The 26,502-nt window shown below is 48.5% G+C and overlaps 1 protein-coding gene across 1 annotated transcript; it reads right to left on the bottom strand.

Annotated features, from left to right (window-relative positions):
* Positions 1-25,501, bottom strand: SEMA3G (semaphorin 3G). The gene is made up of 16 exons (XM_069095558.1): positions 25,238-25,501; positions 18,626-18,786; positions 18,144-18,206; positions 16,452-16,571; positions 15,807-15,897; positions 15,107-15,223; positions 14,698-14,843; positions 14,188-14,302; positions 14,022-14,091; positions 13,405-13,549; positions 12,643-12,874; positions 11,902-11,993; positions 8,634-8,675; positions 7,385-7,613; positions 6,598-6,737; positions 1-4,158 (listed from the first exon to the last, which is right to left on the bottom strand). Exons 1-16 carry the CDS (start codon positions 25,338-25,340, stop codon positions 3,715-3,717), a joined length of 2,310 nt encoding a protein of 769 aa, XP_068951659.1. The 5' UTR covers positions 25,341-25,501; the 3' UTR covers positions 1-3,714.
* Positions 25,502-26,502: the final 1,001 nt, after the last annotated feature.

Here is a 26,502-nt window from a genome sequence, read left to right as displayed (position 1 = left end):
TTTTCCCAGTTTAATGAACAATCTTAGTTTCCCACAAACAAAATACTCTGCTTCCTTCTCCTTGTAAACCCGGAGCCATTGTTCACAGCCTCCCCGTCCTAGACTGGAGCACACAGCTCTCCATCCACAGGCCACTGACATGGGGAGAACAGCCCTAGTTAGAACAGTATATGCAAAGAAACAAAAATATAAATACTATTAACCTCCTCCCCAATCCCAGAGGCTTAATGCGGCAGTCTTCTGTAGATATCCTTCTGGAAGATTAAATAACATATCATAAAAAAATAGGGCATATACTCCAATGGCAACGAGCATATTCTATATACAAGGTCCATCCCAACATAGAAAAATAAAATCCATATATATGGTATATTTACAGGACTTATTCACAAGTGAAATAATACGATGTATTTAAAGAAACAGGATTCCAAACCAAGATTTGGTAGGACAGACATTTTATCCCTTTTTAATTGTTAAGTTCTCAGAGTCCATCTCCCCTCTGCTATATATGCTATCCTCCAGGCTGACTAGAGTAGGCACTTAATAAATGCTTCTACGCTTGACTCACCTCTCTAAAGGATAAGATGAAATCTGGGGCCCTACTCATACCGGGGATTGTTCATTGGTGGTCGAAATGGCCTTAGCTGTAGCCTCACTCTCTCATTCTTGCCCCTCCTTGGGGTAATACCATTTTCTACCTTCCACTTTCTCTTTTCCCATTTTTATCCCTCCTCTGTCCCCTACATTCTCAGCAGGAAGGGGAGAATTGTCTAATTGACCCTCCTCTCGTCTCATCCTTTGCAGGTTGGTTCACTTTGAAACCCAATGGGAGACAGAAGGCACAGATGCAGTCTGTGTATGGATTTCAGAGAAAGGAGCAAACCTCCCCCTACCCCACTACCTTTTTTTTTCCCCAAAGAGGAGGAAATGTCAGACCCATGACTCTTTTGTCCCCCCTCCTTTGCCCATTTTCTACATCGCTGACTAATTTGGTCATCCTCAAAATAAGAACAGTCTTTTCAATTTAATCCTCCCCCACTCCCCAACCCTAGGGCTGTATTACTCCTCGGATGGCTCTATGTAGCATTTGTCCCAGACATAGACATCTTGTTCCAGGATTTAGAGTTCCTATCTTTTCCTTCTAAATTTGCATCCTTTGGGGGAAAAAAACCCTATTTAAGCTGACTCTCACACCCAAAGTCATCTCTGGAACCCTGCCTAGCTGAAAATGAGAAACCCAGGATAACAGCTGCCTAGTTTCTCCCAAAGCTCCTGAGAAGACTATGGAGTGGTTAGTTGATGCCAACTGTCTCTTGGAGAGGGCTTCTTTCTCTATCATTACCCCCACTATGGGTCTCACACTCTTTTCCCTGGAGATCCTGGGACTTCTATATTTCTTTGGCTCTCTGCCAACCAGTTCAGACTGTGAAATCCGTGACATTGAATTTGAACCTTTGCCTTGACAGATGGAGACCTAGTAAAGGGGCCAGACCCCAGGCTCTGGGAGAGAGGTCATATGCAAGTCAGAGACAGATCCTCTCTCTAATCCACCGTAGTTCCATGCACATGCCTAGACTTGAGCCCCAGGTTACGTGCTCAGGTGCCAGGTTAAGGATTGGCTTCCACTAGTTCTCAGATACCCCTTCCTCTACTACACCTAAAGACATTTTTCTCATTTTCCCAGAATAAAAAAGATGGAAAACCAAAACCTTCCTTCCCTCTACTTTATCCCTACCCCTGTGCCTCCAGATCTTTCTGCCAAGAATTCCTGAGTCTCTCCGAGTCCAGTGGGGAATAGAGAACCTGAATTTTCTGAGTTCACATTCACCATTGCTACAGAGAATAAAGCTAGAACCTAGAGGAGTCCTAATGGGGGGGCAAGAGGAAGAGCAAAAGGAGGGAGCAGGAATTTGCCATCAGAAGACTCAGAGATCCCAGGAGTGGGAGGGGGCAGCTGGGCAATTTTTCAGTCCATCATCCCTACCCTGCACACAACTGTTTTGCCACAATCCTCTGCTTGCACATCCCCAAGAAAGCACAACGTCACCAGGTAGCCCACTCTCTTGTTGGGTCAGTCTATTATCTATTTAAAAATCTGACATCCATCTCCCTGGTGCTTCCACCCATTGATCCTAGTTCCACTGTCTTGGAGTTGCACAGAATATGTCTAATCCTTTTTCCATATGACAGCTCTTTAGATACTTAAAAACAATGGCCATGCTTCTCTCTCGTCCCTAGTCTCTGCCCCCAAGTCTCCAGGTTAAACATCTCCAGTTCCTTTGGTTATTTTTCATACAACAAGATTCTTCTTCAGCATATGCTCCACTTTGTCCATGTCCTTTGTAAAATAGAGCTGAAAACAGTGTTCTAGATGCTGACTAACCAGGGCAAAGGGTGGCAGGACTCTTACATTCCTTGATCTCCTTTCTTCTGGGCACTTGAATTCATGCAACCCCATATTGCATTAGCTTTTCTTTCTTTTTTTTTTTTTGGTAATAACTGATGACTCATATTGAGCTATGAGAATAGGCTGGGTCTTTCTTCTGCTGCCTAAAACTTGTCTCTCATTGGCATCCAAATGGTGCCCCAATTATCAGAGGGAAAATAGGACCAAGTGACTCAGATAAATCAGTTGCTTCATTCTAACAGGACTCCCCAAGGGCAAAGAAGACAGGGGTGGATATGGAGAGCCCAAGAGGTCCCTGGACTCTCAGTTTTGAAGCCTAGATTTGTAGGACTGAAGGCTGTTGTCCCATCTCTTACACAAGCCTCAGCTATGAGAAGATGGATAAAAAAGGCCAGTGATAGTAGAAGTAAAGGTGTATAACAGTGTGATACAGTAGAAAAGGTAGACCTTAGTTCAAACCCACCTTTGTAATTTTGAGTAATTCACTTAATCTCTCTGGGCTTAGTTTCCTCATATATAAAATGAGGGATTGGATTAGATGGTCTTTAAGGTCCCTTTCAGCTCTCCCTTCCCCCCCCACCAGCCAGCCCCATCTTCCAAGCTAGTCTCTACTGTCCCACCATCCGCTTGGAGGAAGATTTATTTCATTCTGTTAGTAGAAACTCTGCTATGAGTTTTCCTGTATTAAACAAGAATGAAAACATTTGGCCTTGAGCCTCATTGCTCTCTTTGATCTTGTCCTCTTCCCCCAGACAGTGAGCACTGAGAGAATCTCTTGTCCCACCTGCCACCACCTCAATATGAGACTGGTCCCTCTGACCCAGGTATCCTAACAGTTGTTCAGAATGGCTATTGTTTTACAGGCTGAGAAAGAAAAACAAAACCGCCCTCATCTTTGGGCACAGCTGGAAATGTGTTTGGAAAACCAGACCCCACCTCCCAAGGAGAACAAAGGACAGTGGAATATGAACAGGCCTCTTGGGGCTTGGCGGTCCCTGGTGACACTGGCAGGAAGGGGTGCGGGCTGTGGCACAGAGGGTTAAGGAAAGGGGCCTCCCAGTCCTCATCAGAAGCCTGGGGATCTCCAGGCCAGAACCCAACCCCTGGGTTCCTGCCTATTAGGCACTGGGAGGCCAGAGATTTCATTCCCTGCGAAAGATAGGGTGCTAAACAAGATGGTGAGTCTGTGCTCTGGACACCCTGCCCCAGCTATATGTGTTAGGGAGGCGGAATGTAGGGCAGGCCTTGAGGTTTCGCTCTGGGTGAGCCGGGTAGTACTGCTCCCCATCCCAGCTACCCCTTCCTCTTTATGTAGCCTCTACTTCCCGGGGGGTCCGATTGCGCTCCCCTTGCACTCGGCTCTTTGCCTTCTTTCCCAGCTCAGTCCCCAACCAGCTCTTGCCCTTGCTGTGCTTCCCCTTGCGTCGGTAACGGTCGCTGCACCACACACGCTCACAGTACTCCTCTACCCGGGGCAGATTGGCGTAGCCGATGAGCTGGAGGATGTCTTTGTACCATGTGCGGGATGGAACCGAGGCAGAATTCCTAGGGATAGACTCCTCTTCCCCATGCTCCTGGGGGAACAGACCCTCCAGCTGTTCAGCTCCTATCACCTCCAGGGCCAGTCTGGCCACCGTCTGTGCAAAGCCATGTTCCAGGGTCTTACATGAGTAAGTGCCCGCATCAAGGCGATTAAGCCTCCGGAATAGCAGCCCATGCTCTGTCTGTAGTATTCGTTCATCTGTCTTCACCTGTTGGGAACAGGCTCAGTGAGAACGGTAGAAAAGCATGACTTTTGCCTATACAAATACCAGATGTCCTTCTGAATTCACCTGTGGTCCTACTGCCCCCATGAAACCCTCCCCAGCTACTCCAAGCCCACACTGATCTACTATCACTCTCCCTCACAATTCCCATAGCCCTTTAAGTCACAGGTGAACATTTAGCTAATTAATTATTCAGGTTATTCATCATTTAAATATTAGTTTGTATTTAGTTCCTAGTCATTTCAGATATTTTAGGCTTCTTTTTCCAGCTCCATGGCCTGGCATTGGGCTAATTCACAGCAGGTATTCATATTCAGCTTCCCAAGACAGAGAAAACTCCTGCCCCAATGACCTGACAGCCCTTCTTGTACCCATCCCTAACCGCAGGGGGTACTTCCCAGACTTTTCAAGATAGAAAGGGAATGGCATCCTTGTGAGGGAGAAGAGTGTGAGTAAAGGTGTGGAGGCATGATGGAACTTGGGGTGTGTGTTTCTGCAAAGGAAGATCCTGCCTTTATGAAGGCCTCACCCAGCCCCACCTCTCAATCCTCTTCCCAAAGCTCAGCTTTCTAAGTTCCACTCCTCACCCTCTGCTACCACTCCCTACAAATTCCTCACAGTGCCCTATTTGCCAGCTGGCCCATCACTAGCCCTCCCCCAGTTCCCAAACCCAGAGGTTCCCTTTTTTGTAATCAGTCTGTCCTCTCCTCCTCTCTCCTCCCCCAGACCCTGGGAGCAGGGTCAGCTAGGCCTGGGATTGCTCCTTCACCCCACCCACGCCTGCCCCTCTGAGCACCAGACAAGCCGACTCAGGGGCCAGCAGGCTCTTCCGGATCTGCAGGGAGGACAGAGGGGGTCAGGGCAGACAGCTGGGCTCCTGGCAGGAAGCATCAGGACCAAGCAATGGAAAAAGGCCAGGACCTGGAAGTCAGGGGCCCAGGCCTAGTACAGAGGGGGGCTGGGTGGGAGCACCTGGTGGGTAGAGGGACTGGCAAGGATGAGGAGGATCGTTTCAAAGGTTCTCCAAGCCTGGGACAGAGAGAAGGGAAAACTTGCTGATGTGGTAAAGGATAACAAACCTGTACCCAGGAGGCCAGACCATGAAGCTTGAGTATCTAGGAAGGGGGTTCTTAACTTGGGGGTCTGCAAACTTGTTTTTATTTAATAACTGTATTTCAGCACAATGAAGCTTGAGTATCTAGGAAGGGGGTTCTTAACCTGGGGGTCTGCAAACTTGTTTTTATTTAATAACTGTATTTCAGCACAATCGGTTTATGTCTAAATCCTATGTATTTTACTTTAAACACTTAAAAACCCTATTCTGAGAAGGCGTTTATAGACTTCACCAGACTGTCAAAGGGGGTCATAACTCAAAAAAGGTTAAAAACTCCCTTATCTAGGGATGTTTGCTCCTGTCCCCAGGAGAAAGACCTGCCTGGCCCACTCTTCCCTGCAACAGACAGACAGACACACACACAAACACACACACCCCAAGTCCTATCCTGCCTCCACACCTTTACTCACACCCTTCCCCCTCACAAGGATACCATTCCCTTTCTATCTTTTCAAATCTTTCAGGGCTCAACTTGGGTCACACCTCAGTGAAACTTTGCCTGATGACTGTTTCAATCTACACTGATCTCCTCTTAAAATTAATGTTAGAGTGTTTAAAAGCCTATCCCACGTACTTCCATACTTAATTTTGCTATTCTGCAATTGTTTTTAAAATATTGCCTTTCCTCACAAGTTTGTTCTCCTTGAAGGAAGGTATCATATTCTTCTTATTTTTCGACATAGGGCTGAACACATAGAAGGAGCTCAGTGATTCATCCATCCATCCATTAAGCATCTACAGTGCATTAGGCACAGAGCATACAAAGACAAAAACCAGCCTCTGCCCTCAGATGCTTACATTCCATAGAGGGAAAACTATGTATTCATAGCAAATGCAAAGTAGATACAAAGTAAAATCAGTTCTGAGGGGTGAAAACCGGGGACAAGGAAGGGCTCCAGAAAATGCCTCTTGTGGAAAATGGCACTTGAGGTGAGTTTTAAAGGTAATGAGGGCTTCTGGGGGGTGAAGGAAGGCATGTGTTCAGGCACAGATCACAGCCTGTACAAAAGTATGGAGTTCAGTACTTAAGGAACAGCAAGTATGCTATATTGGTGGGCTGGTGTGTAGAGTGTGGTAAGGGGGGGGGGGGGGGAGGATGTGTAACCAGCCTAGAATGGTTGGTAGAGTCAGAATAGTAATAGCATGATTTCTTTAATGGAACAGGGTTGCCCTGCCCTGGAGGAGGAAAGAAAGGGGAAGGAGAGAGGGAGGGAGAGAGAGACAGGGAATGAGGAGATGAAGAGAAGAGAGAGAAAGGGAGGAAGAGATAGACAGAGGTGGGTGGGTGGGTGGGTGGAAGCCATGTTTACCTGGTCTGGCTGTTCATCCTTGGGTCTCTGCACAAACCAGTGCACAGTGGCCTGGGGTGACTTGGGCCGGCATTCCAAGAAGGTGCTATTGTGTTCTGTGCCATACACCACAATGGCCTCCAAGCTCCCCATGACATCCCCTGGAAAGAGGCAAGTGGGAGACTCCACCCAACCTCTTAAAGATCCCAACCTAAGGCCTTCGGCCTATGGGATGAATCAAGAGTGTCCATCTGCCCTCCCCCTGGAGATGGGCTTAGAAGTTAGAGTTTTCCAAACACTCTCACACTCATTCTCCCATTACCCCCTTATAATGGCTTCTGTGAGTTAGGCAAGGTGACTCCTTTCAGAAGTGGGGAGAATGAGGCCCACAAAGAAGTCACTGGCTCAGGGCCACACAGAGGCTGAGAAGGGCCTGTCTGGGACAGGTCTCCCTCCATTTCCTAGGACTCCAAGCTCCTTGGGAGCAGGGACTGTGACACTTTTGTTTTTGTATTAGCGGTGCTCAGCTTGGCACCTGGCACATATTAGGTGCTTTTCAAAATTCATTAACTGACAGTGCTGGAGAAGGAAGAGAGCTATATTTTATATATATATATTTATAGTTATGTGTGTGTGTATGAATATAAAATAACCTTGGACTGAGATGTCAGGCCCTCTTCTATAGCTCTAAGTAACAATCTCTGTTCGGTTTGGGTGGAGAGGGCCGGATGTCCACCCCCAGGAGATTCCCAGAGGAAGTCGAAGTGGATCCTTGCCCACCCCCACGTCCACACACATGCATACTCACCACTGGGGCTCTGGCCCAGGCACTGCAATGCTGGGTTGCCATGTCGGATGTCTTGCCTTCGGAATCGCCGTTTGTTAGAACTGGGCTGGTATTGAGTGCAGGTATTGCCATCCCAAGCACAGTAGGGATCCCGGGCCAGGCAGCACTCTGCACAGGCATTACCATATGTTTCACATTGATGTAGCCGAAGCTGGGCCACACCCAGCGGGGAACCCACGTATAGCATTTGCTAGATGGGGATCAAACAGAAGGAGCAAAGGAGTCAGTCTGGTACCCAATCCAGAGCCAGGGGTCCTTTAAGGGCAGTGGATCTAGAAGAGACCCAGTCACCTAGGATTAGAGAGGCAGGAAAGGCTATGGTGCTCCTGAGAGCCCAGTCTCAAGGAAGTCTTTCCAGATTGACCAAACTGAAACCCATGGTCTTCTCATTCCTTCCTGATCACTTTTAATGTCTTTTGCTACTTCCCACTAAAGAGACATGCCCTCGTCCTTCCCCCAGAATGGCAATGAGCCTATAGGCTGCCTCATAGACAGATCCCACTTTAAACAAACATGTCATAGGAAAATCCAGACTTATACTAATTATAAATTGAAGGAGGAATAAAAGGGGATTTTTTGTGTGAGACATAGTGCTTTAGAATGGAAAGTACACTGGATTTGGAGTCAAAGAGACTATATTCTTGGGCACATCACTTTCCTTATCTTGGTCTCAATTTCCTCATCTAAAAGTAAGTAAGTTGGCCTGTACAATTTCTTGGCTTCCTTCTTATTCTAAATCCCATGGGTGTGATTTATGGTATGACTCTATAAGTAAGGTCCCCTAATACCCTTAAAATATCGTTTGATAGACGTGAATTTTAAGGACCTGCTTCCTCTCTGAAGCCTTCTCAAAGTTCTGAAGGATCTCTGCCCTCCCTCTCCCAACTCCGCCTTGTCTGGGCCACACGGCCCAGCACTTGGTCAGATGTGGCACTTTTGTTCTTCGATGGTTTCCTGTGTATGAGTCTTCTTTCCCAACCAGACTGTGGACTCCAAGGGGGCAACACAACCAGTCAAAAGCTCAACATGATATGAATTTTGGAAGGAAGAAAGAAAAGATAGAGGAGCTAAAGAAAAAGGGGGAAGGCTAAGCCAAGGGAGAGAAGGAAGGAGCCAGAAAGAAGGAAAAGGAGGAAGGAAGAAGAGGAGGAGGGAGAAGAAGAAGGGGCCAAGGTGAAAAGAGACAGAGAAGGAAAAATGTTCCTCTTACCCGTTTGACAGAGATCTCCATCTTGATGATGGGTGTGGGGACCTGGGGGTAGAGTGGGAGTTCAGCTTTGGGACTGAGTCTCCACCCTCCCCTTTATTCCATTTTTTTAGTCCCCTAACCCAACCATGCAAGCTATCCCACAGGGCTCTTCTTCAAAAGTTGGCTCCCAGCCTGGATTCAGTTGAATACTTCTGGCTTTTACAAGGGTCCTTCCTCCTCCAAGAGCCAAGTTCTTGAAGTGAAGGCCAAGCAGCCTTCTCCAGCTGTTGTATTTAGGAGAAAAGTCTCCATTGACAGCCAACCTCCTCCTTGCTTAACTCTGTTTAAGTCTTAGTCTAAGGGCACTACAAACTTGAAGACTGATTATCTCCCCAGGTCCCTAACTCTTCTGTTCTTAATTAACTTGTTCTGACCTACCACTCTGCCCCCAATGTATACCTCCCATTTTCCCATAAGTACATGTCCAATCCCTCCCCAACACAGACTGCTCAAAGACACCATAATAGTATATATAATACCTTACTGCTCCTTAGTCTCTTTCACTGAATTATCACCTGTGTCCAGCACCCTAACTGTGGCTATTCCCCAAGGCTCTGTCCTGAACCCTCTTCTCTCCCTACATTCTCCTAGGAGGTTCATCAACAACTATAAGTTTAGTTACCATTTCTATGCTGATACCTCCTAAGCATACTTTCCATACTTTCTTGACATCTCTACCTGGATACCCCATGAGTATACCAAACTCAACACATCCAAAATGGAGCTCATCTTCCCCCACTAATTTGTCCCTCTAGCAGACTCTTCTGTTTTTGTTGAGCTCTCATTCTTCCAGTCATCCTGGTTCACATGCCCAGAGGCAATGGTCCAGACCAACAAGGTCGGCTCTTTACTTGCCTCACACAAGTCAGTTGCCAAGCCTTGGCAATCCTACATCCCTCCCATACATGCTTGGAGCTAGGTATCCCATCCTGCCCCTCCATGCCTTTCCCTAGGCTGTCCCCTACGACAGCTCTAGAATACATGCATTTCCCATCTCTGTCTCTTTGATACTACCTGCTGCCCACCTTGCCTGATTGCCTCGGTCCTTAGTGCTCTCATCCACCTTAAATTCTCTTCTATTTACTTAACTGTTCATATGTTGGCTCCCCCAATAAAAGCAGACACTACTTAAGACAGGAGCTAGATTTCCTTTGTATCTTTTTATCACTGAAGTCTAACATAACACCTCACACTTTGTTCTGTTATTCCATTGTTTTCGATCATGTCTGACTCTCTATGACCTCATTTGGGATTTTTTTGGCAAAGATACTGCAGTGGTTTGCCATTTCTTTCTCCAACTCATTTGGCAGATGAGGAAACTGGGACAAAACAGGGTTAAGTGACAGAGTCACTCAGCTAGTACGTGACTGAGGCTGAATTTGAACTCAGTTTTTCCTGCTTCCACTGCACCACCTAACTACACAAAGTCTTCAGCTTATCAAAATCTTTCTTAAATGGTGCCACCCAGAGCTAGACACAATACAAGTGTGACCTGAGCAGGAAAGGATACAATGGGCCTAACCCTGGGCACCATGCCTAAGGCCACATTCACTCTTTTGGCTGCCATAACATCCTGCTGATGCATATTAAGCTCCTAGTTCACTAAAATCCTTGTGATTTTTCCAGATAAACCTCTAGCCACACACTAGTTGATGAGGTGGATAGAGTGCCTAGCCTAGAGTCAAGAAGACTTGAGTTCAAGTCCAACCTCAGACACTAGCTATGTGACCCTGGGCAAGTCACTTAACCCTGTTTGCCTCAGTTTCCTCATCTATAAAGTGAACTGGAGGAGGAAATGGCAAAACCACTCCAGTATCTTTGCCTAGAAAACCCCAAATGGTGTTGTAAAGAGTCAGACACAGCTGAACAACTACAACAAAGCCACAAGCTAGAAGTAATTTGATTTGATATGAAATGAAGTTGATTTTTTGAACTGGGAAAGTCACTTAAGCTCTCTAGATCTCCATTTGCTGAAGGAGTAAGATTGCCCTCCAAGGCCCCTGCTGGTCCTGAATTTAAGAGTCTATGATGGGGGGCAGCTAGGTGGTGCAGTGAACAGAACACAGGCCCTGGAGTCAGGAAGACCTGAGTTCAAATCCAGCATCAGACACTTAACACTTACTAGCTGTGTGACCTTGGGCAAGTCACTTAACCCCAACTGCCCCTCCAAAAAGCAAAAAAAAAAAGAGTCTGATGAATTTACATTTATCCCTATTAAATTTCATCTTCTTATATTTGGGCCATCAATTTAGCATGTCAAAGTCTTTTTGTATAGCTATCTCTCTTAGATTTGTGCCATCTTCAAATCTGATAAGCAGCCCTTTATTCAAGTCATTGATAAAAATGTTAAACAGCACAGGACCAAGGACAGATCCCTAGGGCACTCCACTACAAGTTGATATCCTTCCAAGTTGATATCAAGCCACAATGACTATTCCTTGATTCTAGTTGTTCAGCCTTCTATCATCTAATCTCATCTCTCCATGTTGACCACAAGAATAACAAGAGAGACTTTATCAAGTGTTTCACTAAAGCTTAGATAAACTAGCAACAATATACTCTTGACCCACCAGAACAGCAGTTAGCAAGACCAGAGTCCAAATTCAGCTTCAAAGTCTTACTCTTTTTATGACCCTGGGCAAATCACTTAATTTCTATCTGCCTCTATTTCCTCACCTGTAAAATAGTGATTATAATAGCACCTAACTCCCAGGGCTATTGTGAGGACAAAATGAGATAATGATTATGAAGGGCTTTGCAAACCTCTAAGCACTATATAAATGCTAGCTATTATCATCACCCTATTTTTAAAAGGAAATGAGGTTAATTTGACATGACCTGTTCTTGATAAACTCATGCTGGCTCTTTATGATAACCACTTCCGTTTCTAAAAGTTCACTAACCCTCCCTTTAATAATGTTTCTAGATTACTTTCCCCTCTTTATCTTTCTTTCAAGGGGTGCATTGTTGAATGACAATAAAATCAAAATATATTGATACAAATGAGATTTTTTTTAATGTTCTAGAATTTCACCTGAAATCAAAGTTCTCTGGCCTTTAGTTTGTAAATTCTCCTCTCTTCCCATTAAAAAAAAATGGCACATTTGTCTTTCTCTAAGCAGTCTAGAAGCCCTCTAAGGGATTGTCTAGGTTTTCTGTTCTGCAATGATCTTGGGAATGGGGCCCCCAGCATCCTCCTGGGGCTAACTCTACCCTATCTACAGCTTACCTTAAACACCTGCAACTCTTCCAGGATTGCCTCCTCAGGCTCCATAGATTTTCCAGTCTGGAAAGCTATGACCTTGAGTACAGAGCCCACATCTGAGAAGCAAGAGGAGGGAACAAGATCAGGAACTAATGGGATAGAAAAAGTTTAAAACTTCTAAGAGCCTCAGCGTGGGCCTCACCACCCAGAACTGTAGAGGACAAGATGATACTGAGGGTGCGGTCAGTGTGGTACTTAAACCATACATTTTGGACCATTTCACTCGTTGGTGCAGCCTTCTTTGGTGGAGTGAGTCTGGCTAAGAGTCTGCTCTGCTGTTCTTCACCTACCTCCCCCCTCTTACCTGTCCCTCCACCACAAGCTAACATTCTCATGCTCATCTCAGAGGAAGAGAGGGGATCTGAGAGCACAGGGGAAGGGATCCTGGCCTGGGCATCAGGTAACATGGATTTTGGGTCCTTGTTCAATCATCGACTTGCTCTAGGAGGCCCATTCCCTCTCTGAGCCTTAGTGGACAAAGCACCCTCTAAGATCCCTGCAGGCCTGCCTATCTTTGTTATATTCATTCATAGTAAGCCATTGGAGATTTGATATGCTTTTACAATATGTAGGCCAAAAGAATAACTTGCTAGTAGTGGGATTTTAGGCAATAGAAGAGATGTTTAGGGATGTGATCAGTAATACCAGCTCTGGTGGAAAGGGAAAATCCACATAGCAAGGGAGTAGGGGTCTCAGCCTACCTACCTGTGCCCAGGAAGATGACATCATAGGCCCCATCCTCAGCCTCCACTCGGTCTACCACAATTTGGAGAAGTCGATAGGGCAAGTGAGTCTTGACAAGGATGGGACGACCATGCCGGGGCAGCACAGATTGGAACATGAGTGGGTGGGCCCGGGTGAACTGCAGCACATCATCTGGGTAGTCCTTGGTGCTGCCAAAGGGTCGGCCAGGTTGGGTTGTGGTCTTGCTGGGGCACTATGGGGCCAAGGGTCAGAAGAATGGGTGGTGGGACCAGAAAGCAAAGGGACATGAGCCAAGGAAGGGGAGGGCAGAGAGAACAGGAGAAAAAAAATGAGATGACTTCTGTCCCCAACCCCCCAGCCCACACTTCTCATCTCCCCACCTTTCCCTGACATAAACTTTCCCCCAACCCTGAGGTTCTTTCCCTTCCCTCTCCCTTTGGTGTGGTTGTTGGGAAAGTAATATGACAGATAGATAGCCTTCTCCTTCAAAGTCAGCTACTGCCTCTAATGAGTATAGAGCCTAGGACTATCTCCAAGGAGTGAAAGAACCAGGCCCATACTGGGAGAGTTGACGGTCTAAGACAAGTACCAGAAAGTAGGGAGCCTAGGACTATCTATCTCCAAGAGTTCAGGAACAATTTACCATCCCCCAGTGACAACTTTGCTAAAGTGAGGAAAGCCATCACCCCCTCAGCCCTCCTTCCTTTTCCCTTCCCTCTCCCTTCTCATCCTCCCTCTCACTGCCCATAGACCTCAGCTTACCACCCCTGGCCGAGGGAAGGGCACCTTGCCCCCATAGGGTCCCCACTGGTGCTGGGGACCATCTCTGTGAGCGAAGGGTCCATTGAAAGCCTCCCAGATGTCAGCCATGCGGTACACACAGACAGCAAAGCCCTGGAACACAGCACTGCCAAAGAAACACACAAATGGGTCACTCGGGGCAGAGAGGGCGTTTACTGAGGATGTGGAAGGGCCAGGAGAGGCGGGACAGAGGTCCTGAGGTGGAAGAGGAGAGGCTGAGAAGGCCGAAGTCTTGGGGCTCAGAGAGATGATAAACTCATCAAAAAGCATTATTAATTAAGTGTTTACTGTGTGACAGAGACAGAGAAGCCTTTGTAAGGGAGAAGAGCTGCCGAATTTGGGCTTCAACCCCAGGATGCTGGTGGGAGCCAGGACCAGTCACTGACCTCTCTGAGCCTCTGTTTATCTTTAAAATGAAAGGGTTAGACTAGATAATGGCAGGGACTCCAAGGTCCCCTCTATGTCTAAATCTTCTGGTTCAGAGGGACACAAAGAAAAGGATGAAGGAACAAACAGATACTAAGAAGAAGATCAGGGTACAGAGTTGAGAGGAAGGTGGAGAGGGGCCAGCATCTTACCTGAGGGTGCTGAATAGCGCATAGACTTCTGGACTCTTCCCATCCTTGGGCCACAGAAGGAACACATCCTCTGGGAGGTGAACATAGCAGGATCACAATCCTAACTGACCCCTCCCAGAATAACCCACCAAGTCAGCTTCCTCCAGGCCTCTGCCCTTCAGCTTACCCAGTTGGTCAAAGTAGGTGTCAGCACCCCCAGGGGTAGGCACAGAACAGATGAGCCTAGCCTTCAGAAATGTGCTCCATTTATTCACCAGCACCCTCTGGCCCCCAGCATCATTCTGGGAAGGGGAGAGAGGGTTACTCCAGAGGTAGGACCCAAGGAGCCCGCAGCCTTTGGGGAATCTGAGATGGGGTAGGCAGGGTCATTCGAGGGATGAACAACCTAGTATGATAGAGGGGCAAGGCCCAGTCTATCCCATGCCCATAGCCTATGTTGCAGGGACAAATGATGGGAACCTGAGAATTCAGAAACCTAGGACCTTTCCCTGACCCCAGCCTTGATGCCTAGATCTTCATTTCTCCTTTTGAAACTGGAGGGAGGGAAAAAAAAAAAAAAACTTGCCCATCCTCCTGGGAAGAGGAAGCCCACATGAGTAGGAGCTAGGACCTGTCGCCTCCAAGGGTTTTACCTCATTAGTCCCTGCCCACCGAACACCCCCAACCTGGCTCTCACCACACAGATGCGGCCCACGCGGCTGATGATTGCTTGGCCAGAGCCCCCATCAGGAAGGGCAACTGCCTCCGAGAAGAAAAAGTAGACCTTGTCATTGTCCCGGTCAGCATTATCGGGGATGAGGGCAGCACCCACAAACCTGGGGTCTGTGGGGGAGAGGCCAGAGAGTTTGTGGGGGAATAAAAGTTCTCAAGGAGCAGTACCTTAGTCTGAGAGATGCCAGTTAGAGTGGCACAGGGAACCATGGCTGGGCCCACCCCCAGAACCTAAGGTCCAGGATCCTAAGGACAGGTGGGAGATGGGCTTCTTCCACTCCTGCTTCTCCCCTTCCTCCAGATACTCTGGTCCTTCCTCCTCTGGCCAGTCCCCAAGAGAACTCTGCTGTTGAGCTATCCACACAGGGGCTCACCATGCAGGAGGCTCTGGTCAGTGTCAGAGCGAAGGGCAGGCCGGGCACCACCGCTGCGGAAGATCACAGCTTCTCGGCCCAGAAAGTCAGCGGTGAGGCCTGTGTACAGCTCTCCACCTGGGAAAGATGGGGAGTCAGGGGTGGCACTGAGAGCTACGGTGGGTGTGATAAGGGGAGAGGCCTCCAAATCTGCTGCTCTACCTCACCCTGCCCTCTCTGGACCAGCCCCATTGCTCCCCTCGAACCCAGGCTCTGTCCACAGCTACTTCTTATGGATCCCCAACCTACCAGCTCTGTCCATGCCAACGACCTTCCCATGTCTACTTCTGGACTCTGGCTCAGATCATGTCCCCAGGCTGGGCCCATTCAGAACCTTCCCCTCCCCCAAACTGCACCCCCAGCCCTTTCCCCTCTCTTAGCCCTATGGAGGAGACAGAAATAGAACCAGACCCGTCCTCAGGGAGCTCACAGTACAGTTAGATACAAGACTCGGGCAGCAAACCAAAGGAGTTAGTTATGGGATCGCACCTAAGTGCACTATCTCTGTCACTGGAATGGCCCTGAACCCAGGGTACTTTTCCGTTTGTCCCATGTTACCCAGCACTCCTTCCCTCTTCCCCCAAATGTCCCTCCCCTGCTTCTGCTGTTAGCTCTCTGCTTAGATTGTGTCCACACCCCCATTCCACCAAGAGTCACCCACCAACAAAGGTGCTGGAAAAGGGTCGGTCAGGCTCGTGTGGGCAGCGTCCCCGCCCCCCTTCCACACTGGCCCGGTCCAGGTTGAACACATGCTAAGGGGTAGAAAAGGGAGTGGGAAGGGGTAGCTATTGTGAAGAACCCCAGCCTGGTTCCCACGCTCCACCCATCCCTCCCCATCTTCCCTCCCATCCTCTCTCCCTCCCTACTCTTCTCTTAGGAAGACAGGATCCTTAGAGCCCCAGAAGAGTCTAGCTAGCTCCTGGTTCCCTGCTATAATCAGCCAGAAGGTCACCAGGGATCAGGCTGATTGCGTGAAATCAGAGGGAGTGCTTAGAGTGGGGTCAGGGGGAGGATTGTCTTAGATCTCTTCCTACTCACCACCCCCTCTCCAGGCACAAAGCCTTCCCTTCAGGGCCACCACCATCACACTCCCTCATGCCCCAGGGCTGGGTACTTCCCTTCATCTTCTACTCAATGGGGAGCCTTCAAGAAGGGTCAAACTCTGAAGCCAGGGGAAAGGAGGAGTGGGGAATGCCATTCTCCGATGGCCCCTGCCCTTTTGAATCCCCATGGCCAGTGGAGTTCCCAGCATAAGGCTGCTCAGTGCCACTGCCCCCGGGCCTGGAGCCAGGTGCTCCCTGCTCACCTCCCCACGATGGCCTACAGTGATGAGGGCACACATGGGCTGGAAGGCTCCAGTGCCGCAGGCCAGCAGATGGGTTCTGTTGTAAGTGTGTAGCACTCGAACGTAGTTGGCACATTCAGTCTGTGGGGGAAAACCAACAGAAAGATGAGGCCCAAGGAGGGGCAAGGAAGCCGTTGTCCATCTCCTCAACTCAGGTCAGCAGAGCAAGAGGGCCAAGTGACCAGAGGCTCAGCTCCTTCAGATCCCTCACTGGTTGCTGGTGTGGAATGCCCAGGTGAAGAATCTTCACTGATTCTCCATTTCCTACAAGTCAAAGTTCTGGCTCCTTACCCTTCCAGCCTTCTTTCTCACCCCATCTTAACTACCATGCAGTCAAACTGGATTATTCTCCATGCCTTCCATATGTCCTACACTAGTATGGTATAGTAGATAGGGCACTGGACTTAATCCCACCTTTGTCACTGATGAGCAGTGTGACCTTGAGCAAGTCACTTAACCATTCTGTGCTACAGTTTCCTCATCTGTAAAAATTTGTGATTTGGACTCAGTGTACAAAGTCACTTTCAGATCTAGAGTGATGACCTTCTGGCCTTTGCTCACACTGTTCCCTTTGCCTAGAATTCTGTCCTCCCATTTTTGGCACATAATACTACCCTTCCTTCAAGGCCCAGCTCAGCTGTCATCTCCTCCATGAAGCTTTTCCTGATTCTCTAGACCCTTTTGACTTCTTTCTGAAACTCTACAAGACTTTGTCCCTACCTCTGTTATGGCCCTTATCACCCCCTGCCTTATGGCAGTTATATGTCCTTGTTCCCTACCCCACCCCCAGACACGGAGCTCCACGAGAACAAAGATTAGGTTTTATTTGTTTTCGTCTCAAGCCCAGCCCTTAGCATTGGCTCCTACCTACAATGTTGACTTTGTGAATGTTGTTGGGGTGTAGGTGCATGGTTGTGTGTGTTGGATTGGGGTTGGGATTGTGCTCACTCCAAACTGCCTCTCTGCTGTTATTGTCCTTGGATAGATATCTAACAGGTTGTATTTCACTGGTCTTTGCCTGGTCTGAGACAGGCTGGGGAGCAGGCTGGCTCACAATCCCCTACACTTCAGATTGCCCTTCCCTCCTCCATTGATCTGTCCCTGCCTAGTCTGGTCCATTGTCTTCCTTGCCCAGGCAGGAAGGAAGTTAGGTCTCCTATTGCTCTGAACTGCTGATTTCTGAACTGGCAAAGAAAAGAGGGAACAGGGGCTCCGGTGAGGTCCTTCCTTACCCATTATGGGAGTCTGGTCCAGAAACCAACAGCACCTCTATCAGAGTGATAGTGTGACCAAGAATCAGGCAGTAGTAGCCCCTTTGTAACTCGTTGAAAGTCAAGCATCAGTCCCCACTGCACTCCCCAGCACACACACACCTGTGCCATGATTGGCCAAGAGCCAAGCATCTATTTCATTTGGGTACATTTTTTAAAAATGCATGCTAGAATTTATATCTCCTCCACCACCATCCCATAGTTTGGGACACTAGGTCCTCCTTGGGACACCAAAGCAGCAAGTAAATCTCCCTTGCATTTCTTTTCAGAAAGGGAAACCAAGGCAGGGCTTTAACTGGTACCCCAGTAACCTTAGACTCAGGCTGTACCATCTCTACTGGCATTACAAAAAGTCCCAACAATATGCTTTACCATCACTTACCAAGGGATCCCTGCCTTTCAGGATACATTCCTCCTTCTGGCCAAGTTGAGGAGGCCATAAGATCTGTGAACACATACAATATTGGGCTATGGGCTGAAGGTAAGGCAGGGAGGGACCAGGGGGAAATCTCTTTCTAACGTTTGGGAAAGGAATAGTAGGAACTTGGGAGCCCACATCATGCTTAGTGAGCAGGGGGTGGCAGGGAGAGAATGGATGGGAAGTCCTTCATCTGATCCTGAAGTTTGCCATATGAACTCAAGAATATTCTGTCCCCTCTTTGGACCTCAGTTTCCCCATTTGTAATATGAGCATGGCACTAGATGGTCTCTAAGGTTCCTCCCAATAAATCAACAAGCATTTATTGAGCACTGACTATGTGCCAAAACTCTGATATTCTCCGATTCTATGGATAGTCACAAGGGAAAGGATGGCTCTTTGGGGCCCTAGAGCCCTAGAGCCCTAGAGCCCGGCTCCTGACTCACCTCCTTGGGGTCAGGCCCTGCCTGGTCCAATCGCAGGGAGTAGAGGGTGTCCCGTCCACCCAGAAAGAGCCGGTCCCGATACTCATCCAGGTAGAGAGCCCTTAGGTCCAATTTACCCCGAGGACCCAGGAAGAGGGTAGAGCGGTTAGTGGCCAGAAGGTCTGTAGAGCAGACATGGGGAAAGGGCACATTACGTCCAGTCTAGACCCTCTTCCCAGCCTTTCCCTTCAGTATCAGATTGCCTGGCTCCTCAACCCCTACTCATCCTCTTGGCAGAGCTGTAACTAGACATTTTCTTACCTGGGGGCACAAAGGACAGTAGGACTGCATATGCAGGCAGCCCAGACCATCCCCTACCTCACCTCACCTGCCAGCCCACAGCCTGATCCCTTGCCCCCTTCTAGGGCCCACCTTCTTCCCAACTCCATGGGGACTATGAGATGGCGCACTCCAGACTACCTCAGTAAAGCAGAGTGCTTTCCACGTCAGCATCCTGGGCAAAAGTCCCAACTGTCCCACCCTGATTTTGACCTTATCCTTCTTCCCTCCTGTCCCCGCTCTTCTCTGGGAAATGAGTGCTAGGAAGTAAGGCTAGACAAGCCAGAATCACTTATTCCACACTGGAATCTGCTGAATGGGGATGTGGGCAAGAAGTCACAGCCCTGAAGGTACCAAGCTCCTAGGAACCTACACACTGTCTCATGACCACCCAAGGCAAACATGGCAGTATGATCTTGCCATTGCCACAGAGACACACACACACAATTCCTGCCTTTGCTTCCAGGTTCTGGCACACTACACACCCAGCCTGATCTCCATTTATCACCTTGACACATTCAATATTCATTGCACAGCTTTCTTTCTGATGAGCTTAGAAGCCACCAAGGAGTTGTTGCAATGAATTACCTTCTTCTTAGCAGTCCAAGTATCAGTGAGAACTGGGGAGGGAATCACACACACATACACACACACACACACACACACACACACACACACACTCCTAACACATAGGTGTGCTGCATCTCTCTCCAATTCTCAGTCAGTTGCCCTATGGACCCACTCATCACCCCAGTGACTTCTCAGTCCAAAACACCCCTGCCCGGCCACCATTTCCCCAGTTACAAAGTCAGTTCCTTGAGGGCAGACACCATTTTGCTTATCCCCAGTGCCTAGTACAATGCCTTGCATTCAGTAGGTGCTTGATAAAAAGATTTTTCCTTCTTTCATTCCCTTCTAGCTCTAAGGCTTGCTTCCTAATCTCACAACACCCAAGATGAGGACAGAGCAGGAGCTCAAGAACCCAAGCTTGTTTCAACAAACATCAAGGCAAAAAATGGGGCGGCCAGGTGGCTCAGTGAGTAAGATCACCAGCTTCAGTGTCGGGATAACCTGGGGATCAAATCCGGGCTCCAACACTTAGCACCACACCCAGAAATAACTGGCCATGTAACCTTGAGCAAGTTACTTAACCCCGATTGGTCATAAAAAAAAAAAAAAAAACATCAAGGCAAAAATCTTCCAAAATATGTGAGTTGTAATGATCTTCAGAGGTCCTCAAGTCTAATTGTTCAGAGCAGAGGACTGAGGCTCAGAAATATAGAAGAGACCTCAGTCTCTTCTAGTCCAAACCCTTCCCCCCATTTAACAGATGAGGAAACTGAGGCCCAGAGAAGGTCAGTGATTTGCCCATGGCCATATAGGTAATGACAGAGGCAGAATTTGAACCCAACCCCTCTGACTCCAAAGACAATGCCATTCCCACTGGACAGTCTCTGGGCCTGTGACTTTCTGAGAGTTAAGGCATTTTCTATTCAAATGTTAAGGCAATGAGAAAACTAATTGTATGCATTAGGTATCTGTCATCTCCTGACTTTGAGTGGAGGGAAGACTTCCAGTTAGTCAAAAGTGACAATATGCCACTGTTACTTTTCCAGCCTCCATGTTCTCACCTCCCTGTCCCAAATCCTGGTACTAAGTAGCTTTATTTTTCCAAAGGTTTAATTTCCTTCCCAAAGTGGATGATCTTTGCATTTATTTCTTTTGCCTTCTGAGCAAACCACAGGTAAAAAAAACCAAGCTACTTTTTTTTGTTAAGTCTGGAGGCCATGAAGATAGAGGACAGAAGAGACAGAGGGACAGGATGACAAAAGGAACAGAAACCAGACCAAGGTACCTAGTTCTGGTGGCCACAGCAAGAGAAGGGGTCAGGTGTGGCCAATACATATGGTCAGGGGGTCAAGCAAGCCTGCAGCCTCAAGGAGCTAGAGTCCAAAGAGCAGGGACATTTAATAAGGTAGGGAAAGTTAACACTCTAGGACTGAAGGCTGTGCTTTTCTTTGAGGAGGCAAAACACCTTCCATGGGGTACCTAGGAAACTCATACACAGCTACATCACCTTAGCCCAGGGCTAGATTCTTTACTCATACCCAAGATCACGGGACTTAGCCCTAGATCTCCTAACCCCTAGTTCAGGTCACATTCATTCAATAAACCCTGATGAATTACCTGCTGTATGCAGAACACTGCAGTAAGGACTGAGGAAGGTATAGTTTCAGTTAGACAGAGTTTCTGTACCACATGCATCAAGGGGACCTGGGTGGAAGATTGGACTGCACTGGTCCTGCCAGGTCTGCGATAATCTGGGTCTATCGTGATCATACTTCAGTGCTCACTCTGTCTCTGTCTCTGTCTCTATCTCTGTCTGTCTGTCTGTCTGTCTGTCTGTCTGTCTCTCTCTCTCTCACACACACACACACACACACACACACACACACACACACAGTGGCAGGGGCAGGCTATGAGTTCTGGACATCAGTAGGGTCCAGAGTGGGTTTCCTGCCCAGTTACTCAATGTCTCCATGCTGACCTCCCTCCCCCTCCCCTTTGGCTCCTATCTAGGGCCCCATCTCCCTCCAGGGACCAAGGGGAGGCATTGGCAATTAGGTCCCCTACCTCTGCATTTCTTCCTCCGCCCCTTCCATCCTGCAACTTGTCCTACTGAACATCTGGAAAAACTCCCCTGCCTGCCAGTATCATTCTGGCTTTGGAAGCAGCAATTTCACGTGTCATCTGCAGTTCCAAAGAATAGTTCCCCACACAGCCCAAATTCCCAATCCCACCCAAGCCCTTCCTGTCCACCCTCCTATTATCCCCTCTTGGCAATTCCCCTCCCGTCCTTAACCCTTCCCCACAAACATCGCCCCTGCCCTCGTGTCCCCAGCCTCTCCCTCATGGGACAGGCCAGCCTCTCCTCCATCTCTCACCCCTCTATCACACTCCAGTCTTTATTTTGTGTCCCATCTCCAATTTATGCTTTGCTCTATCACATCCCAATCTGTAGCCCATCCCAACTCTTGGCCTCTCCCCTATATCCCTTTCCTAAATTTTATCTCTCATCAGAAAAGAAAAAAAGAATCAGAGAAAGCCAGGACCAGTTTCCAGAAAACATTAGTCAATAATATGGGCCCTGGGGGAGGCCAGGATGACTGAGCCAAGGCTGGAGTCCGGATGAGGCCTGGCAGCTGATGAAAGGTGCGGGGGAAGAGAGCAGCTGGATGGCACACGGTCACAGCAGGAGCCACGATGGCTTGGCCAGCTGCAGCCACAGAGGAGGCCCCAGCACACCTGGTCACTTACACAACCCAGGGGCCTTCCTCCATTCAGAATCCTTCGAAAACCCTGGCAAGCCCTGACTAAACTCATAGAAACTGCACTTCTTACATCGCTAAGGGAAGCTAGAAATGATTTTTTTGTTATCTTTCTGTTCTTAGCGTTCTGTCTCAGTCTCAGGTCTCATTGCTAGCAGGAACAATGCCTTCCCCTCAAATGGGAAGCACTCTGAGGGCAGCTCCTTAGGCCCCCCTCAGAGCAAGGACTCAGTGGTTTATAGAACATGGGAGCTGGAAAAGCCCTCATAGGCCTGCTAGTCCCAGTCTGACATTACAGATAATATTAATATTCAGTAAACTCCATTGGCTTCCTATCACCTCCAGGACCAAATAGAATACCCTTTGTTTGGCAGTCTGCCCCCTTCTTATCATTCTAGTCTTCTTGAATTTTTTTTTTTTTGTCTTGGAGAGGGGAAGTCAGGGCAATTGGGGTTAAGTGACTTGCCCAAGGTCACACAGCTAGGAAGTGTTAAATGTCTGAGGATGGATTTGAACTCAGGTCCTGATTCCAGGGTCAGTGCTCTATTCACTGTTTAATTTTATTCTCCTCCTTGAATTCTCCCAATCAGGGCCTTCTCACCCATGTGATTGTTCCCTGACTGTCCCCTCCGACATCTGTTGCTTCCTTAAAACTGTTCAAATTCCCCCTTCTCAGAGACTTTTCCCATTACTCCCAGTGCTGGCTCCTATCCTGAGAGTGTCTTCCATAGGCCTCCTATATGCCCTCTTGGCAATAGAGTCCCCTCACTCTGCATTCTTTATTTCTCCCATCCCTTCCCTCCAACAACTTGTCCCTCTGAACATCTGGAAAAACAGCGGTTTTCACATTGCTCTGGGTTTTTTGCCTTTCTTTGTATTTCCTGGGCTTGGCATAGCAGCTTTGAGGCCACAAGGCCTCAAGGCCGCAGGTTCCCCACCCCTGGGTAGTACCTGGCATACAACAAGTACATAATAAGTGCTTTTTGACTATATGACTTGCCCAAAGCCATACAGGTAATGAATGGCAGATCCATTATTCGAACTCAGCACCTAATTCCCTCTTTCACCCTACTGAAGGCAGTATAGAGTCTGAAGGAGCCCCTGTCTCTCCTTTTCTTGTTCTTCCATAGTTCCCAAAGTGGTACACAAAGAAAGCTCTACCAAAGTTAACTACACCTAAATCCTGGGACTCTGCCGGGCCTGGGCCCCGTGCCAGCCGGTTTGCTCTCAGAAGAAAGGAGAATGTGGTCTGGGCTTATCTCAGAGTCTCCAGGGGCCCTGGGCCCCAGATAAGTCTCTGGGAGATGGTGGGGAATGACTTTGTGCCTTTGAAGAGGTCAGAGACTGGCACTGTTCTTGGCTCTTGCCTCTAGTTCTGCAACCTCAGGTCTGGCTGTCCTGAGCACAGGATTTTAAATCTTTCTGGGCTCCTAGTGGCCAGGACAAGAGCCAAGTCTTCTGTGGGCAAGCCCTTTCCTGTCTTTGGGTCTTTTTCTTCACCTGTGAAATGAAATTCAACTTAGATGGTTTTTGAGGTCCCTTTTCTTTCTGATATGTATATAAATGAAGACTGACAGCAACTTCATCTAGACCTTCCAGGAATTTTATGTGGGAAATCAGTCGTTTTCTCATCCTCACAGATCAAGAGAACACAAAATCCCATCTCCATGAGAGATTCGGGGTTACACTGATTACAGGGCATCCTGGGACTAAGGGGACTCAGAAGAAGGCTAGAGAAACCCCTTCCCAGAAAGGAGCAGAAGGAAAGGGATGCTCAGAGGCAGGGTCTCTCTGGGTAGGTGTGGCAGGGGAAGGCATCGCTAATTTTCGCTCTGTGAGCTCTTCTAGGTTGTGGGAGAATCTGGGTTCCAGGAAACACCCAAGCTGGACTTGAGATGCATTTCTAACTTGCTAAAGCTTCCTATCCACACCTCAGCCCCTTTCCTTCAGCCCTTAGGGGCCTCTGAAAGTCCCATTCAGATGGCTCTCCCCATCCACAAGCGCAAATATCCTCTCGGCACCATTCCATCAGAGGGCAGAATATCGTGTTTCCAGGCAACTGGATTCCTGCTCCCTCCCTACATGTCTGAAAGCTATGGCTACAGACACCCCAACTCAAGGAGTGTCTGCATAACCTAAGTTGATAAGCGTCTGGGCCCCCCTCCAGCTCTGAGTGACAATGTCAGTCCCTAGCACTCAGTTGGCTGGCTGTTCCCAACTGGAAAGCCTGCTGCATTTGGCGAACAAAGAACCTGGGTTCAAACCCATCTCTTCCACTTTCTGTGTGACCTTGGATGGTCATTTTACCCTCAGACTCTCAGTTCCCTCATCTGTAAATAATCTGATAACAGCCTGCTCACCTGTTGTAAGGAAATTAATTTGCAAACCTTTTTTAGAGAAATGGGAGGGTGTCACTACTCTTAGGGACTTTCAAGTTGTTCATGTTTCAATTTATTAACAGATTTTGTGGGAGAGTTTTTGAAATGGCCATGAATAAAAGGCTTTGCTGCCTACAACTCACAGAACATAAGGCTATGAATTTGATCCAAATGGCGCTTTGTTCGATTTCCCAAGTTTGTGTGTCCTTGGAGGGTTTGGGTATATGATCATATTGCTAAAGGACCTCAGAAGGCATCTAGTTCAATCCTCTCATTTTACACATGAGGAACTGAGACCCAGAGGGGAAGTGACTGGACTAAGGTCACACAGAAATTAAGTGATGACGTTTGAATTTGAACTGGGGTCCTCTGAGTCCAAATTCAGTGCACTTTCCACTGTGCTGCTGCCCAGACAGGGTTCGAGTGCCTGAGGGGTGAGTTCTGGAGGCTGTAGGTATCTGGGAGATGACAGCACATCCCTCAGGTGTAGATACTAAAGGGAAGGGGGAGTGCCAGGGGGACTGTGGCTGCTCAAGCCGCAGGCATGTGTGCCTGGTTGGATGTAGGTCTGCAGAACCCAGTCTTACCTCTGTAGGAAAGTTGTAACCGGGGCATGTCACTCTTGCCAGCTCCCAGGGTGACCAGCAGACTCCCCAGCAGCCACTGGGCAGCCAGCAGCAGGAGGTCCATCTTGCCCTGAGGAGTTGTCTGTCCCGATGCTGCTGGGCTCCCTGCCTTTAGTCCTGGCCCAACCACAGGGAGCCCCTGCAGCTGAGCAGGGCTTGCTCGGAGGTCTGAATCTGCAGTCTCCCTCCCTGGAAGTGAGTGTCTCCGCTTTCGACTTGGGAGGAGCCGCTTTGGCAAGCAACACCAGCCCCTTTATAACGCATTCTTGGCCCCACCCAGTTTCTCTGAGGAGCCTGTGAGGAGGGGACTGAAGGAAGGACTGGGAAGGGACTCTGGAGACCAAAGGGCTTTGCCTGATCTCTCCTGCCTCGCCAACCTGACCACTTTGGAAGTGACAGCCATCATAACTAGTGCTATATGCCATCTTCCGTCAGAAGCAGTGTGGTACAATGGGAAGAGCCCTGGGCTGGGAAGACCCTAGGCTCCAGTCCTAACTCTTAAGTCTCTCCCCTCCCTGGGCCTCAGTTTCCCTACCTCTGAAATGAGGTGGGGGTCTGGAATGGATCTCAAAGATGCTTTCCAGTTCTTGCATTCAGAGTTCATTTTTTTCTGAGTTTTCTAGTTGTTCCCTATGGAAATCGTACTTTGAGCTCCCTCCCTCAGCTCCCCAGGCACAGGACCTGCAACCTGCTTCTTCTCTGCCTTCCCCCAGCTGGGAAGAGGAGGAGGGTAGGGGCAGGCAGGGATCCTGGAGAGGTCACTTTGCTGCCCACATCGATCCATGGAGTAAAGAGGGGCTCAGATAGAGCAGAGACAGACCTACCACAGAGAGCTAGAGGGCCAGGACAAAACTATCTAGGGCCCCTGAGACAGCCGCTAGGTCTGACTCCCACCTCTCCAGCGCCCCTCATATCTCCTGTAATCTTTTATACTGTTGGGGCCGCTAGGTGGTGCAGTGAATAGAGCACCTGCCCTGGAGTCAGAAGGACCTGAGTTCAAATCCATCCTCAGACACTTAACACGAAAACTAGCAGTGACCTTGAGCAAGTCACTTAACCTCAATTGCCCTCCAAAAAGCAAAAATAAAACAAACAAAAAACCTTTTATCCTGTCAAGTTCCCAGAGAGAGTAAAAATGGAGGGATTCAGTCAGATGGCTCCGGACTAAGTGTCAGAGAGCCTATTCCTCAGTCCAGCACCCAGAAAAACCCAGTTCCCCACTTAGT

This window comes from Petaurus breviceps, unplaced genomic scaffold (assembly GCF_028583685.1).
Source record: "Petaurus breviceps papuanus isolate PSGF00001 unplaced genomic scaffold, PetGlider_PUasm1.0 227, whole genome shotgun sequence".
NCBI classification, from domain to species: domain Eukaryota; kingdom Metazoa; phylum Chordata; class Mammalia; order Diprotodontia; family Petauridae; genus Petaurus; species Petaurus breviceps.
The sequence above is the reverse complement of the archived record's forward strand: the minus strand, read 5'-3'. Positions and strand labels throughout refer to the sequence as shown.